General features: G+C 40.5%; 3 protein-coding genes across 5 annotated transcripts in view; 1 reads left to right on the top strand and 2 right to left on the bottom strand.

The window, feature by feature from the left end:
- The first annotated feature begins 441 nt into the window (after window positions 1-441).
- si:ch1073-390k14.1 (deoxyribodipyrimidine photo-lyase) lies at window positions 442-2,832 on the top strand. The gene is given in 10 exon segments (XM_034879035.1): window positions 442-468; window positions 846-930; window positions 1,016-1,248; window positions 1,429-1,566; window positions 1,568-1,621; window positions 1,767-1,806; window positions 1,809-1,893; window positions 1,895-1,967; window positions 1,969-2,158; window positions 2,161-2,832. Coding segments are annotated over 10 exon segments (990 nt in total). The 3' UTR covers window positions 2,226-2,832.
- Window positions 2,833-3,187: 355 nt separating this feature from the next.
- Window positions 3,188-6,195, bottom strand: LOC117949359 (glycine cleavage system H protein, mitochondrial-like). Its single transcript, XM_034879552.1, has 5 exons — window positions 5,986-6,195; window positions 5,682-5,764; window positions 5,513-5,576; window positions 4,518-4,649; window positions 3,188-3,763 (listed from the first exon to the last, which is right to left on the bottom strand). Exons 1-5 carry the CDS (start codon window positions 6,134-6,136, stop codon window positions 3,666-3,668), a joined length of 528 nt encoding a protein of 175 aa, XP_034735443.1. The 5' UTR covers window positions 6,137-6,195; the 3' UTR covers window positions 3,188-3,665.
- Window positions 6,196-9,739: 3,544 nt separating this feature from the next.
- The window catches only part of fam107b (family with sequence similarity 107 member B), an 18,575-nt gene continuing 15,479 nt past the window's right edge, over window positions 9,740-12,835 (bottom strand). For 2 of the 3 annotated variants that reach the window (XM_034879243.1, XM_034879241.1), the window contains exons 3-4: window positions 11,107-11,263; window positions 9,740-10,886 (exon numbers count right to left, since the gene is read on the bottom strand). In XM_034879243.1, the coding sequence (XP_034735134.1) occupies window positions 10,767-10,886; window positions 11,107-11,263 (277 nt within the window). In that variant the 3' untranslated portion in view covers window positions 9,740-10,766. The remainder of the gene's footprint in view (window positions 10,887-11,106; window positions 11,264-12,835) is intronic. The other variant, XM_034879242.1, reaches the window with a different exon arrangement.

Genomic DNA, 12,835 nt, shown 5'->3' with positions numbered 1-12,835 from the left:
ATCTAGAAAAAAATACGTTTGTCTAACGTTAATTTAAAGTTGGTCTGTTGTGTCTTACTTAGCTAACTGGCTAGTCCATTTACTCTGTAGTTAGCATAGACTATGGTAGTTAGCATAGACTATGGTAGTTAGCCATCATTGACCAGTACGAGAGGCGGAAAGACTCTAAATAACTGAGCCTAAGTTGTCATGGTTAATATCTTAAAAAAACAAAGAACTGACGTTAACTAACCTAGGTAGCTCGCTAGTTAAGGACAGTTGTCCCTCCCCGATATAAGTTTTCTTAAACTTTATCAGAATTTTTTCTTCTCCATATCTATCCAGTGAATATTATAGAGAAGCTTGAAAGATAAAGGAAATATACATACATATATATACACTTTATATACAAATAAATACAATTTCTTCCCAATGTAAGTCGATTGCAGATTTGAGTCGCGCATGCGTCACTTTGAGACGCGTGAAGCTGTGAGTTGCGCATGCGTAACTTTGCGACAAGTCGCATACAAGATGTTAACCATGATGTTAACGAGAGACTGCTGTAATGTCACTAGAGTAAAAATGTACTGTTCGTACTTAACGAAGTTCGTTCACTGCTGGCTACAAGTTAGCAATCAAACCCAACAAAGGCTGTCACTGAAATGGCGTTTTGAGCTAACGTTAGCAATCAAACAACCATTGATAGCTAAAACGTTTTGAAAATGATTCCCATCTTCTGTTATTGTTTGTAATGAGAAGAGTTTCTCTTCTCTTGTAACAGGTAAATACTTGTTTCTCCTCATCGGCCTTTTCTCCTTTACATCATGAAGTCCTCAGCATTTTCTTGTGTTCATTGTGTTATTCAGATTGACTGGCCGGCTAAGATCTATAAATCATGGGATTTCAGTGAGGAAGGAGCATGTGCCCGACTAGAGGCTTTTCTCAATGATTGTGAGACACATTGTGTGCACATTTAATTCCACACGGTTTAGTGGAATGTTAGAAAGTATAAGACACATTCTTCCACGTGTTCTAGGTGTGTATAGACATGAAAAAGAGTCTGGCAGGGTGGATGCCCCAAATACCAGCTGTCTGCCGCCCTACCTTCACTTTAGCCAGCTCAGCCCATGCAGGCTATTGTGGGATGCCAAAGAGGCACAATGTCGACCCCCAAAGTTCCAACCCAAACTGGCATGGAGAGATTTGGCTTCCTGTCAGCTGATATTGTTTCCTGACCTCCCCTGGGAATCCATTAGACCGCCATACAAAGTAGATAAGGGCAGACACCTTGCAACATATTCAAATATACATTATTATTATTATTAACAAAAGAAAGAAGTATCTAAAGTTGAACGAGCCTTCTCTTTCTTCCTTAATAATGAAAAGCTTACATCACACTATGAAAAATTGTACATTACAAAGCGTGATTCATCAAAATGGTATTTGCAGGCTCTGCGGTTGAACAGTGGTTTTGGCCACCTGAAGGCCTGGCAGCAAGGGCGAACAGGCTACTCGCTGTTGAACGCAGCCATGAGGAAGCTGTGGCGGACAGGCTGGATGAACAACTTGAGACATGTGGTGGCGTCTTTTCCTCATAGCGTATCTCTACCTGCCCTGGGAAGAAGGCCATCGCTGGTTCCAGGTGAGACGTGCGTGCACACAAGCACCAAATGCACTAATATAGATATCATATTGCAGCAACACAGCATATTCAGTACTACTTACTGACTGTATCCAACATTTACACGTGTTACACGTGTGGCCTGGATCACTGGAACTTTTGTCAGACATATCCTGAGGGAATAGTTACAGACCTGGAGGAGCGGAGAGTCGTTTTCTGCAAGATGTAGCTCTGGTGCGGAAACAGTATCGACGGTATGTGGACAAGTGCCCAGGGTGTGACTTGGTGCCTCTGTGGTCGCGGTGTGGAGACAGAAGGGAAGCGGTTCCTATCGCCTGTTATCACCTGCATGGAGTTCAAACACCAGCTACAAAGATCCAGATGCAGATGCCCCCTTAAATCCCTAAAATGCTGTTATAAAAGGATACGTGTGCCACAAGAGGGATGACAAAATTTCTTTCCTTAACGAGAGAGACTTTACTGCTAGTGTGATGCACGAGGGAGTTCAGAGAAAGGAGAGGCTGGAGAAGGATCGTCGCAGAATCAATGGACTCCCTCAGCGGCCAGACAAACTCCAACATCCAAGGACCTGGGACCTGGTGGAGCAGTCTCCTCACTCAGGTGAACCAGAGATCAAGACTAAAGGTTTACAGGTTGTAAGGGACTAGATGGTTTCTAGTTGTAAAATGCACAAGCACAAAATGTTACAGAACAATAGTCTTTAAGCGCAAAGATAGGGAAATGACAACGCTGTGGACAGAGTGAGAAACATGCATTTGTTGTGAGACAGCTTTGCCAGAGCATTGCAAAATGATGTACAACAAGTATTCTGTATAATCTAAGGTAGTGCTGTATACCATTGCCTTTGAATCCACACACTCCAGAGTCAATTCATGAATCTGTAAAGATAGTAAATAGTGTAACTACTTGACAATTCTGTCTATCAGACAAATTATACCAGCCTAGTTGAAACATTGGTCTGGGTCCACGAAATATTTGGTGCCAATGCAGCCTCCTTTCTTAAAGTCTGTCTGCATTTTAAACACAAAACTGAGTTCATTTGGTGCATCTCAGCAGGTCAATAAAAAAAAAAAAAAGATTTCTATTGTCCAGTGTTTAAAAACCTATATATGTATATGTAAACAGCAGTAATTTATCAAACTACTTACATCAAGATGGAGTTTGTATCAGGCACCAATCTGCTGATTTTAATTTAGGTCTAGAGGCTACATTTATGTGTGTGTGTGTATATATATATATATATATTTTTGTATAGTGGGTTCTAACTTTAGACTAAGTGGGTGCGAATTGACTGAAACTATTCAATGATGCAATTGACAAAACATGTGAATAGCATTTATTTTATGTGATGCTCTGACTGTGTAATACCTGTGTAGTACCTGTGTGGGTGGCTGTTTTTCTGTGTACTGACCTGGCAGTTACCTTCTGCATTGTGGTGAGCCTTGCAAAAGTTGAAGGAGCTGATGGGATTACATTTCACTGGTAGACTTTATTTTTATTTGTATAAATACTACCTACTTTTATAATATAAAGTCTAAACTTTGGGAAATAAAAAATGAGAATACGCAATGTCTTAGGAAATGTTTATTATCTATTTTAACGGTCTCATGTCTACAGTTTAGCGGTCATACATGCAGTGTAGACCGACATGATTAATACCATAAAGTCCAAAGTGCTTCTTAAGTCTAACAATATCCTACAACAGAAATTCAAGTTTTTCTTTGATTGAAATGTGTGTAAACTCTTCTAGTGACCGTGTCTCAGTCTCTTCTGTTTGGGATTTGAAGCTGCAACAACTCGACATTGGATGTTTAGTCAGTCCAGATTGACAGGTCCCCTGGAGTCAGTCTTTAGCAGTGGATAAAGGATTCCTAATGTTCACAGCTCTACAACACTGGCAGGTCAGCAATCTGAAGCTCCTGAGCTCTACTGGAGGATGCTAAGCATAGGGTTGTAGCTGACACAGGCACGACTTTTCAATCTCCCTGCCAGTTGTGTTTTAAAAAGGGGAGAGGGAGCATTGCACTTTTTAGGAGGTGTTGGGTTAGTCCTCAATGGAGCGGATGTATCTCTCATAGCCTGCTTCGTCCATCAGAGCATCAAGCTCCTTAGGGTTGCCAATGGTCATCTTCATCAGCCAGCCTATATTGAAAAGGTAACATCAGGTTAAGGTATAAATTAACACATCAGTGTTTTTGCATGCCTTAGCCAGTTTAGCACAAGCCACATATTATTTAGGTATAGTATAAAGATGGTTCAACTTGAAATATAAAAAATATACCAGGTTGTACAAGGTACACCAATCTACAGTCCAATGAATCTGTAGATTAGTATCAATGTACAAACTGCAAAAATGACTACTGAGTTTGTAATATAGTCAAACATAATCCTACCTACAACTAAAAATATTAATTCTTAGGTGCATTGGGATTCACTCTAGAACGATTTGATGATGATTCTTTTTTTAAGTTACTGTCCCCCTGACATTTGCAAATCAGAAAACAGAGTGAAAGAAAGAGGATGGAATGACTCATCTGACATGGAAGATTACTGTGAGAGAAGGTGATTTTCATGAGCATGTTTAAGGCTTAAGGATGAAACGACTACAAAATAAAAATCCAATAGACCAAAGAAATGTCATTGAAACTTGTGTGACAAATACTGTATGTCAAAATCTAACAAATTCAGATTTATGTGTTTATTCATTGCATCAATAATCTGTTTAGAACCGAATTGTTGGCCTCTGAATCGGACTTGTGAGGTGTCCAGAGATTCACACCCGTACCTTCAACTCTGTTCCTGTTTACATTTTTCCAATAGCCTAATATATGTTTGACTTCTTCAAATAAAAGAAAGATCTACATGGACTGGATTTTGTATTTGTATGTGTACTTACCATCTTTGTAGCAAGATTTGTTTACCAGACCAGGGTTGTCTGCCAGTAGTGTATTGACCTCTACAACTTCTCCAGTCAAAGGGGAATAGAGCTCACTGGCAGCCTTTACACTTTCCAGAGCTCCAAACTCTTCTATGACAGATGTTAGAGAAAAGGGAATCAAAGTTACACCCTTTCTAAAGTATGACACAGAAGGCACAGAAATTGCTAACTTATATTGATCTTAATAAATGAAGGTTTTTCTGTGGTATGATGACAATACATGTTCTGCCAAAAACAGGTGCTACAAGCCAAATGCATGCTACAACAAAATGGCAAAAATTATAATGATTGTATAGCTAAAGAAAGAATCAAAAGTAGTTAAAAAATTGCTTGTTTCTCAACAACTGTTTCTGGGAGAAGGCAGAAAATGGAGATTGATTGGTTTTTATTATTAATACTACATCATGCTTTGCAAGGCCTTGTTGAATTAAAAAAACTATATTACATTGGGATTTTTCTCAGACTTTCTCTCCTAAACCCACAGGCAAAATGACCCAAACTCATCCTGAGTGGCATTTTAAATACCCGACACTAAGACAAGATTAGATTTTAAAATCTAGCAGAAGAAAAAAACACTTTATACAGGAAATGAGTTTACAAGCCTGTGCAATATAAACAAGCAACCTTACTATCATCTATAAAGTAATAACTGGGATGATACTGACAAAATCTGACAACCAATACCATGTTGATCAAAAGAGTAGAGGTATAATTGTTTGTTTTGCTCAGATACTTTCAGAAAATCATTTTAAATCATGGTATTGGAGCCAGCAAGAAAGCTTGAGTCAAATCAAAACATTTTTGTTGTAGGCTATTAGTACCAACTAACTATTGAGCTAACAGTTTAAATTTTCTCTACACCGCCATGGAATAAGATGCACAAGATCAAGATTCACCTTACAAGTGTGTACTGTAATGTTGAAGCCTGAGCCACACTGCCCTCAACTTCATACCTTGCTGAGCCAGCTGTGTTCCCACCTCTGGCAGACCACAGTAAACTACATCTCCCAGAGCCTCCTGCAAAGGGCAAAAGGGAAGGTCAAAAGGTAGTAGCAAATGGTTAACTTTACTTTGTGCTTGCGCACGTACCTATGTGAGTGCGCGCACGGCAATGGAACTTACTTGCGCAAACTTGCTGATACCGACAGTCCCAATTCCGTCGTCTTCTACTCGAATCCATTCGTGCTTGTCTGTGAATTTAAGTCCTGCAAGATAACACAACAGACTCAGAAATGCAAAAGGCCTTCCACTGGAAGAGTTTGAAGTATTTTGTAAAGGGTGACAACCAGATGAAAACCAGACAAACATGCAGAAGAGTTGTGAGCTTTGTTGTCCTTTTCTTTAGCTAGCTAATGTTAACGTTACCCTCTAGCAATCGAAAAGGTGAGCTAACATGCTACCCTAAAACACATCCACAAGAGAATACCTGCTGTGAATCGCCTAGAAGTGGCTAGTGTTCTTCCAAAGTAAGCATTAGATGCCAGCCGCAACGGTGAAAGAGGTACCGAGCGGTTAAGTAAAGGCAAAACTGTGAAAAAGTTGGAAGAAAGGGAGCGGAATAGCCCACATGCGGCCATCTTTGTCGCTTATTGATGAAGAGGCAAGGGTGGAATTCTTCTTCGTGGATATTAGCAGCATCAGGTAGCTCTTTGCTGCCCTCCAATGAGCTTCTTCACAGCTGGCATCCTTAGTGTTGCATTACTGCCCTCTCCTGGAGTTAGTTAACTCCTACATTGTCCGCTGTTCTCTTCGATGTTATTCTATTTTTTTTTTTTTATCCCCCCACACTACTCCTTGTTAATTTCTTGATGACCCAAATGTTTCCCTCTTTTCCACAAAGCCCCACCCTCTGCAAATACAAAATACCTTATCATTCATCATAATTGAGATAGTCTAGCTGTCTACCACCTACTTATTGAAGTTTTCTTAAAAAACCTATTCCTCCAATTCCCTTTCGATACATCAGAAGTATCTCGTTACATTGCATATCATACTCTTTCATATCTAATTTTATTTCCATATTATCCAGTACTAATAATTTATATCTGTCATATATATATATATATATATATATATATATATATATATATACACACACATCTATACATCTATACATATATATATACATACATCTATACATGTATATGTATATATGTATATATATATGTATAGATGTATAGATGTGTGCATATGTATACCAGATTCAGAAATCTCAAGTTAACAGCAGCTCAGATTAGAGACCAGACAATTACCCCAGAGTTGTAGCAGCAGACACATCTCTAGAACTACTGTTAAGAGGAGACTGCGCGAATCAAGCTTTCGTGGTCAAATAGCAGCTAGGAAACCACTGCTATGGAGAGGCAACTCGCAGTAGAGATTTGTTTGCACCAATAAACCCAAGGAATGGACATTAACTGAACCAGCATGGCTACCACAGCATCCTGCAGCGGCATGCCATTCCATCCAGTTTGTGTTTAGTTGGACCATCATTTATTATTTAACAGGAGAATGACCCCAAACACACCTCCAGGCTGTGTAAGGGCTATTTGACCAAGAAGGAGAGTGATGGAGTGCTGCGCCTCCACAGTCACTGGACCAGAACCCGGTCGAGATGGTTTGGGGAAAGCTGGACCGCAGAGTGAAGGCAAAAGGGCAGACAAGTGCTGAGCATCTCTGGGAACTGCTTCAAGACTTTTGGGAAACCATTTCAGGTGACTACCTCTTGAAGCTCATCAAGTGAATGCCAAGAGTGTGCAAAGCAGATATCAGAGCAAAGGGTGTCTACTTTGAAGAAACTAGAATATAAGACAGGTTTTCAGTTATTTCACAGTTTTTTGTTAAGTACATAATTCCATGTGAGTTCATTTATAGTTTTGATACCTTCAGTGAGAATCTACAATGTGAATAGTCATGAAAATAAAGAAAACACAATGAATGAGAAGGTATGTCCAAACCTTTGGCTTTCACTACATACAGTATACACTACTGTTCAAAAATCTTAGGCCGAGGCATCAATTCTTCTCGGTATACTTGCACACAGTTTTTGAAGGAACTCGGCTAGTAGGTTGTTCCAAACATCTTGGTGAATTAACCACATATCTTCTGTGGGTGTAGACTTCCTCAAATCCTTCTTTCTCTTCATGTAATCCCAGACACACTCAATGATGTTGAGGTCAGGGCTCCGTGGGGGCCATGCCATCCCATCCAGGACTTCTTGTTCTTCTTTACACTAAAGATAATTCTTAATGACTTTGGCTGTATGTTTGGGGCCATTGTCCTGCTGCAGAATAAATTTGGGGCCAATCATATGCCTCCCTGATGGTGTTGCATGATGGATGCTGATTTCGTCACTGTATATCAGACTCAAGGCTGCGTTCACAATGCCTGAGTTGGCGGTACCACAACACAAAGTTCTGCCTGTATTTCTCAGCATTGAAGACACCATTAATCCTGATCAAATCTCCAACTCCATTTGAAGAAACGCAGCCCCAAACTTGCAAGGAACCTCCTCCTGCAGATATTGAATATTGCAAACAAACTGCCTTCTGCTACAGCCAAATATTTCAAACTTTGACTTAGATCAGTCCAGAGCACCTGCTGCCATTTTCCTGCCCCCCAGCACCTGTGTTTTAATGCATAGTTGAGTCGCTTGGCCTTGTTTCTATGTCGGAGGTATGGCTTTTTGGCTGTAACTCGCCAGACTTCTCCGGACAGTAGATGGGTGTACCTGGGTCCAACTGGTTTCTGGAAGTTCTGAGCTGGTGTCACTGCTGGACATCTGCCGACTTTGAAGGGGAATAAGCTTGATTTGTTTTTCATCTGCTGCACTAGGTTTGCTTGGCCGACCACTGCGTCTATGATCCTCAACGTTGCCCAACGTTTTGCAAGTGTACCTATAAGAATTGATGCTGGTTTCAAGGCGAATGGTAGTTCCACCAAATACTGATGTTATTTAGATTTTTCTTTTGTTCGTTCGCTTTGCATTTTGTCAACTGATAAAAATAATCATTATTCATATTTGTGAAAGGTATCTTAGTTTACAGCCTTTTTCACACCTGCCTAAGACTTTTGCACAGTACCGTATATATGTTTACATGTACCTTTACTTTTAGGGATGGATCATAGGATGGACACACTTAGGAAGTGCAGCTGTTTTAATACCCTTTTTCAGTTTATTATCAAGAGTTTCTGTAGTCATATAACCATTACTCTGATTCAGATACTTAGTAACTTTTCTACCTCTGTCCACTTCAGTTACTGATGCATCAATGTTTATTTTCCACAACACTGGATAATGCGCACTACCTAAAGTTCCTTCTACTTTCCAGTCACATTCATATTATTAGAAACTAATGTAAGAACAAGCATGGGCTCATTTCCTGTATCTATCTGTTTTATTACACTTATTTGAGCACACTATATTCCTCTCATCTAACAAACATTTTATTACCGGTGTCAGTTTGATCATTCCCCCACAATGTGTTATGTGCACACAATGCAAACCTAACTGTCTCCCCTTGATTCGGTTCCAAATACGTACTTACTAGAAATTTTGCTGTTGCAGTTTTTGAGGGAAATCAACATCAGCTTAGGACTAAATAAGATGATCTTATGACAGCAGTAAAATCTGATTGATAGGCGCACTGCTTTGTGGTTATTTTACGTTCCGTTTAGAAAATAAATCCACAAATTCAGACTCTAGCAGCACACAAAATAAAGAAAAATAAATGGAACCTGTTAACATTATGTTTATTTAAAAGAAGATTCTGGTGAAGAACAAAGGGTTATGTTATAAATCAGATTATTCCCTTTAGAGTTATAGCTATCGTCTCTTGGAGACCCACACACCAGATTGTTAGACCCATAATACTATTGTGTGTGTGGTATTTAAATAAACACTGCACGTGCACATTAACATCCAAAGTTATCACAGTTTCTTACATTGTGTAACCATTTTGGAATGTGTGTATGGTAATGGCTACATAGCTACATTTTTGTGCAGATAATGGCCACTTTATTTCAGAATAACTGATTAACGTTATCTGTCTGCACATTCATGGCTCCTTTGTCAGTAAAGCCAAAATACTGATGTAATTAAAATCCATAACACTTCTTAGAGTTGTGTCAGGAGCCACACAAATATCTCAAGAACTACTAATCATTATACATTTTGTTGACAGGTTGCCTACATGTGTAAGCTTTCTACCTGTAGCTGTAAGTCTTTTCTTCATAAAAGCACGCAAACTGGGATCAAATCTCAGGGGCTCAGGGCTTCTTATTGACCAACCTAACAAAAACTTAAATTAGTAGTAACACTTTTATTTATAAAAACCAACAGCATATATAGAGAAAAGGTCACTCTCATGCCTGGGAGTTCTACTATTGCTCCAAATTGCATTAGCTGAGGAAATGGCATGTTTAGAATTAAAAAAAAAATTATAATAAAGCAAATATGAGTGTTTCATACAACCACACACTCCCTTTGTCCTGTTCTGGCTTCATAAACTATGCTGTAAAACAAACTAAAATACAGAATTGACTAAAAAGTGTCCTTCCCTATACTTGGGCTAAAAGCTAAAAACATAAATAACAAAAGCACGTTTGTTTGGCTTTTACATTACACAGCTTCAAGAGTCCAGTGTCCACTTTTCCTTATTTGATTCTGAAAATGAGAACAAAAAGAAACAACAACAACAACAACAACATTGATAACAGTAAAGAGAAACGACAGCTTGCTGAGGAGAGAGGAGGGAAAACAAATCGGATGAAAACTCCTGTGTGTGTGTGTGTGTGTGTGTGTGTGTGTGTTTGTTTGTGTGTGTGTGTGAGAGTGTGTGAGTGTTTCTTCATCAGAGCTGAGTGGAAGCTTGCTTGCCCACATTCAAAGGCATTTATCATGTAACATGTCTGTGTTAGGTCCCTCCTGCAGGGGGTGCTGTGTGCTGCAGGATGGGTGTTTGTGGCAGAGGCGAGTGCTGGCAGTCTGTGGCAGGCACACAGAGGGGGGGTCTTTAGTCTGTAAAGTCTCTCTCCTCACTGCGGGATGGAACAGCTAGGTTGGGGAAGCCAGGAAGTTCATCTCGGACCACGGTCCGGTCAGCACTGTGCACCACAGACAACACACTCCCTCTTTTGTACACACTCCTGACGTCTCCGTTCCCACGAACACGCGCACAATCAGCCAGACCCAGACACCCCTGCTGGTTTTTAGGTGGTCCGTTCCTCCCCATCGCTCTCCTGCTTGGTCCTGCGCAGGTTGCTCTTCATTTTCACAAACTCGGGGGTGTTCTCCTGTTCCTCTTCATTTTTCTGTTGATCCAGCTCTAGCTGCAAGAACACAGACATTGGCAAATTGAGATTAAACAAAATATAGAGGTAATAATCTGTTGATAGCATCTACTGTGTGAAAAGTGTTTCAAACCGCATCTTGTTGCAGATCTTTAAGTCCAAACCACGGTAAAATCTCTCTTGCGATCAGATCCAGTACCAATGTGCATCCATCTAAGTGCTAAAATGACAGTTTCTACGTATGCTTTAAATCATTTACCTGCTCTAGTTTCTGTTGTCTTTTCATGAGCTCTATCTCTAGGTCGCTCCTCTTCTTGTGGGCCTCCTGCTCCTCCTTCTGAGCCTTGAGAATTTGCTCCCTCTTTCTCTTCTCCATAACCTTCTGGAGCTCAGGTTTGTTCTGAGGAGCCAGACCCCTGTGCAGAATCAGTGAGACAGCATGTCATTAAAATAAAGCTTCATAAACAACCTCTGATGACACTACGGGGCTTCAGTCAGAGGGAGATTTGCATGCATAAGAGACCGGGTTAACCCCGCAAACTCTGCCTCTGATTTGATTTTCCCTGAAGCTCGGTCTGTACGTTTAATTCTCCAGCTTCAGTTCGCAATTTTGCAGGAACCAATCACAGACTGGCTTATCTACTTGACGTGGTATTGGTAGGTTTAACACAATGACGATAAAAAAGCAACCAAGCAGCTCCTTGTTTACGCCACCAAAGCGCAGCAACCCATTGATGCCGCTGTCGCCTCTAGGTCACCCGGATCGTTGGTCTGATTGCTATAACAACTATCCAATTACGTACAGAGTCTTTGAACTAGGCCCGTTGGTCACGCCTCTTGTGCAGAGAAAATACAGAGCAGACTCTCCAGACCAATGCGCTATCTCAAACCTATTGATCTTGACTTTGTCTGGTGACAGTCAGATTAGCGTAACAGAGGATGACCATGACCTACGTGTATATCTGTAGTAGATGCTCTGGATTAGACGTGTTAGTTGTATTTCAGAAGAGTACAGTCGTGGCCAGCATTGAAACTGAATTTGGAAATGAAGGTTGACACCAATGGCCTTTTCTCCTTTTCTTTCCCTTCCTAAGTACCAAAACATTCCCAATACACTAACCCAGATCTTAAACTTGTCTTTTGGAAACCAGAGAGATTGTTCCACAACTGCCTGGGTTTAGGCAGCAGCATTCAAGAAGAGACATCAGTAAAGTGTGATCGTGTCTCGTGATCGAGAAGAGTGAAAATTCCTAATGTTACGTAATGCTTCAACCTCCTTCAAATTATGAGAGAGAAGGGTGGGGGCTGAGGAGGAGGTTTGGGAGAAGGGCTACTTATGACAAAGGGGAACAGATAGGTTGAGTCAGCTAGAAAAGGCAGAAGCCAATAAAAGGGCCACACAAGAACAATAAATTATCAGGAGCAGTAAAAGGACCGAGGCTCTTTTGGTCAAATATACATTCTCCTTGTCCTTTATTAATTCAATTAAAAAAAACATTATCCAGATTACGCTCCATGTGATTACTCTTTTTCCTCTCACCATGAAAGCCTGACTGTGCACAGGCTGCGTCTGTTCCTCAAAGAAAACACAGCGTGCCTACCTGCTGCAGTTCCGCAACAACAACGTCTTAATTAAATACATTATTAAATCCTGAAGATTGCATAACCAAGTTCATGGTGTTCCAAGATGGAGTGGGAGTTATTTCATAACATGGCACTACTTTATTTGAAGTCACTGCTGTAATTAAATGCCCTGATTTTCTTGACAGTGCAGGTCTTACGACAGCACTTAACGTGCTGAAGCAGAGCAGAGGGTAAGAGGCAGGACTGCGTCGGGCTGTTTTTCAAACACCACCACACGCAGAAAGGTGGATCAAGGCCACTAAAAGCAATAAGACAGGCTATAAAGATGCTTCCTCCACTCTCCTTTCATAGTTGGCAACGTTTACATAAACACTGCCCCCCCCCCCCATCAATGACCCCCTCCC

Source organism: Etheostoma cragini, chromosome 8, assembly GCF_013103735.1.
Source record: "Etheostoma cragini isolate CJK2018 chromosome 8, CSU_Ecrag_1.0, whole genome shotgun sequence".
Taxonomy (NCBI): domain Eukaryota; kingdom Metazoa; phylum Chordata; class Actinopteri; order Perciformes; family Percidae; genus Etheostoma; species Etheostoma cragini.
This window is presented reverse-complemented; position numbering and strand designations above follow the sequence as displayed.

Bases quoted from the DNA above. Each gene is read 5' to 3' on its own strand.
- LOC117949359 (XM_034879552.1), bottom strand. From the start codon at position 6,136: ATGGCCGCATGTGGGCTATTCCGCTCCCTTTCTTCCAACTTTTTCACA. The intron at 5,577-5,681 runs GTAAGTTCCATT...TGCCCTTTGCAG, and splicing joins GTATCAGCAAGTTTGCGCAA to GAGGCTCTGGGAGATGTAGT. The intron at 3,764-4,517 runs GTAAGTACACAT...TTTTCAATATAG, and splicing joins CAAATCTTGCTACAAAGATG to GCTGGCTGATGAAGATGACC.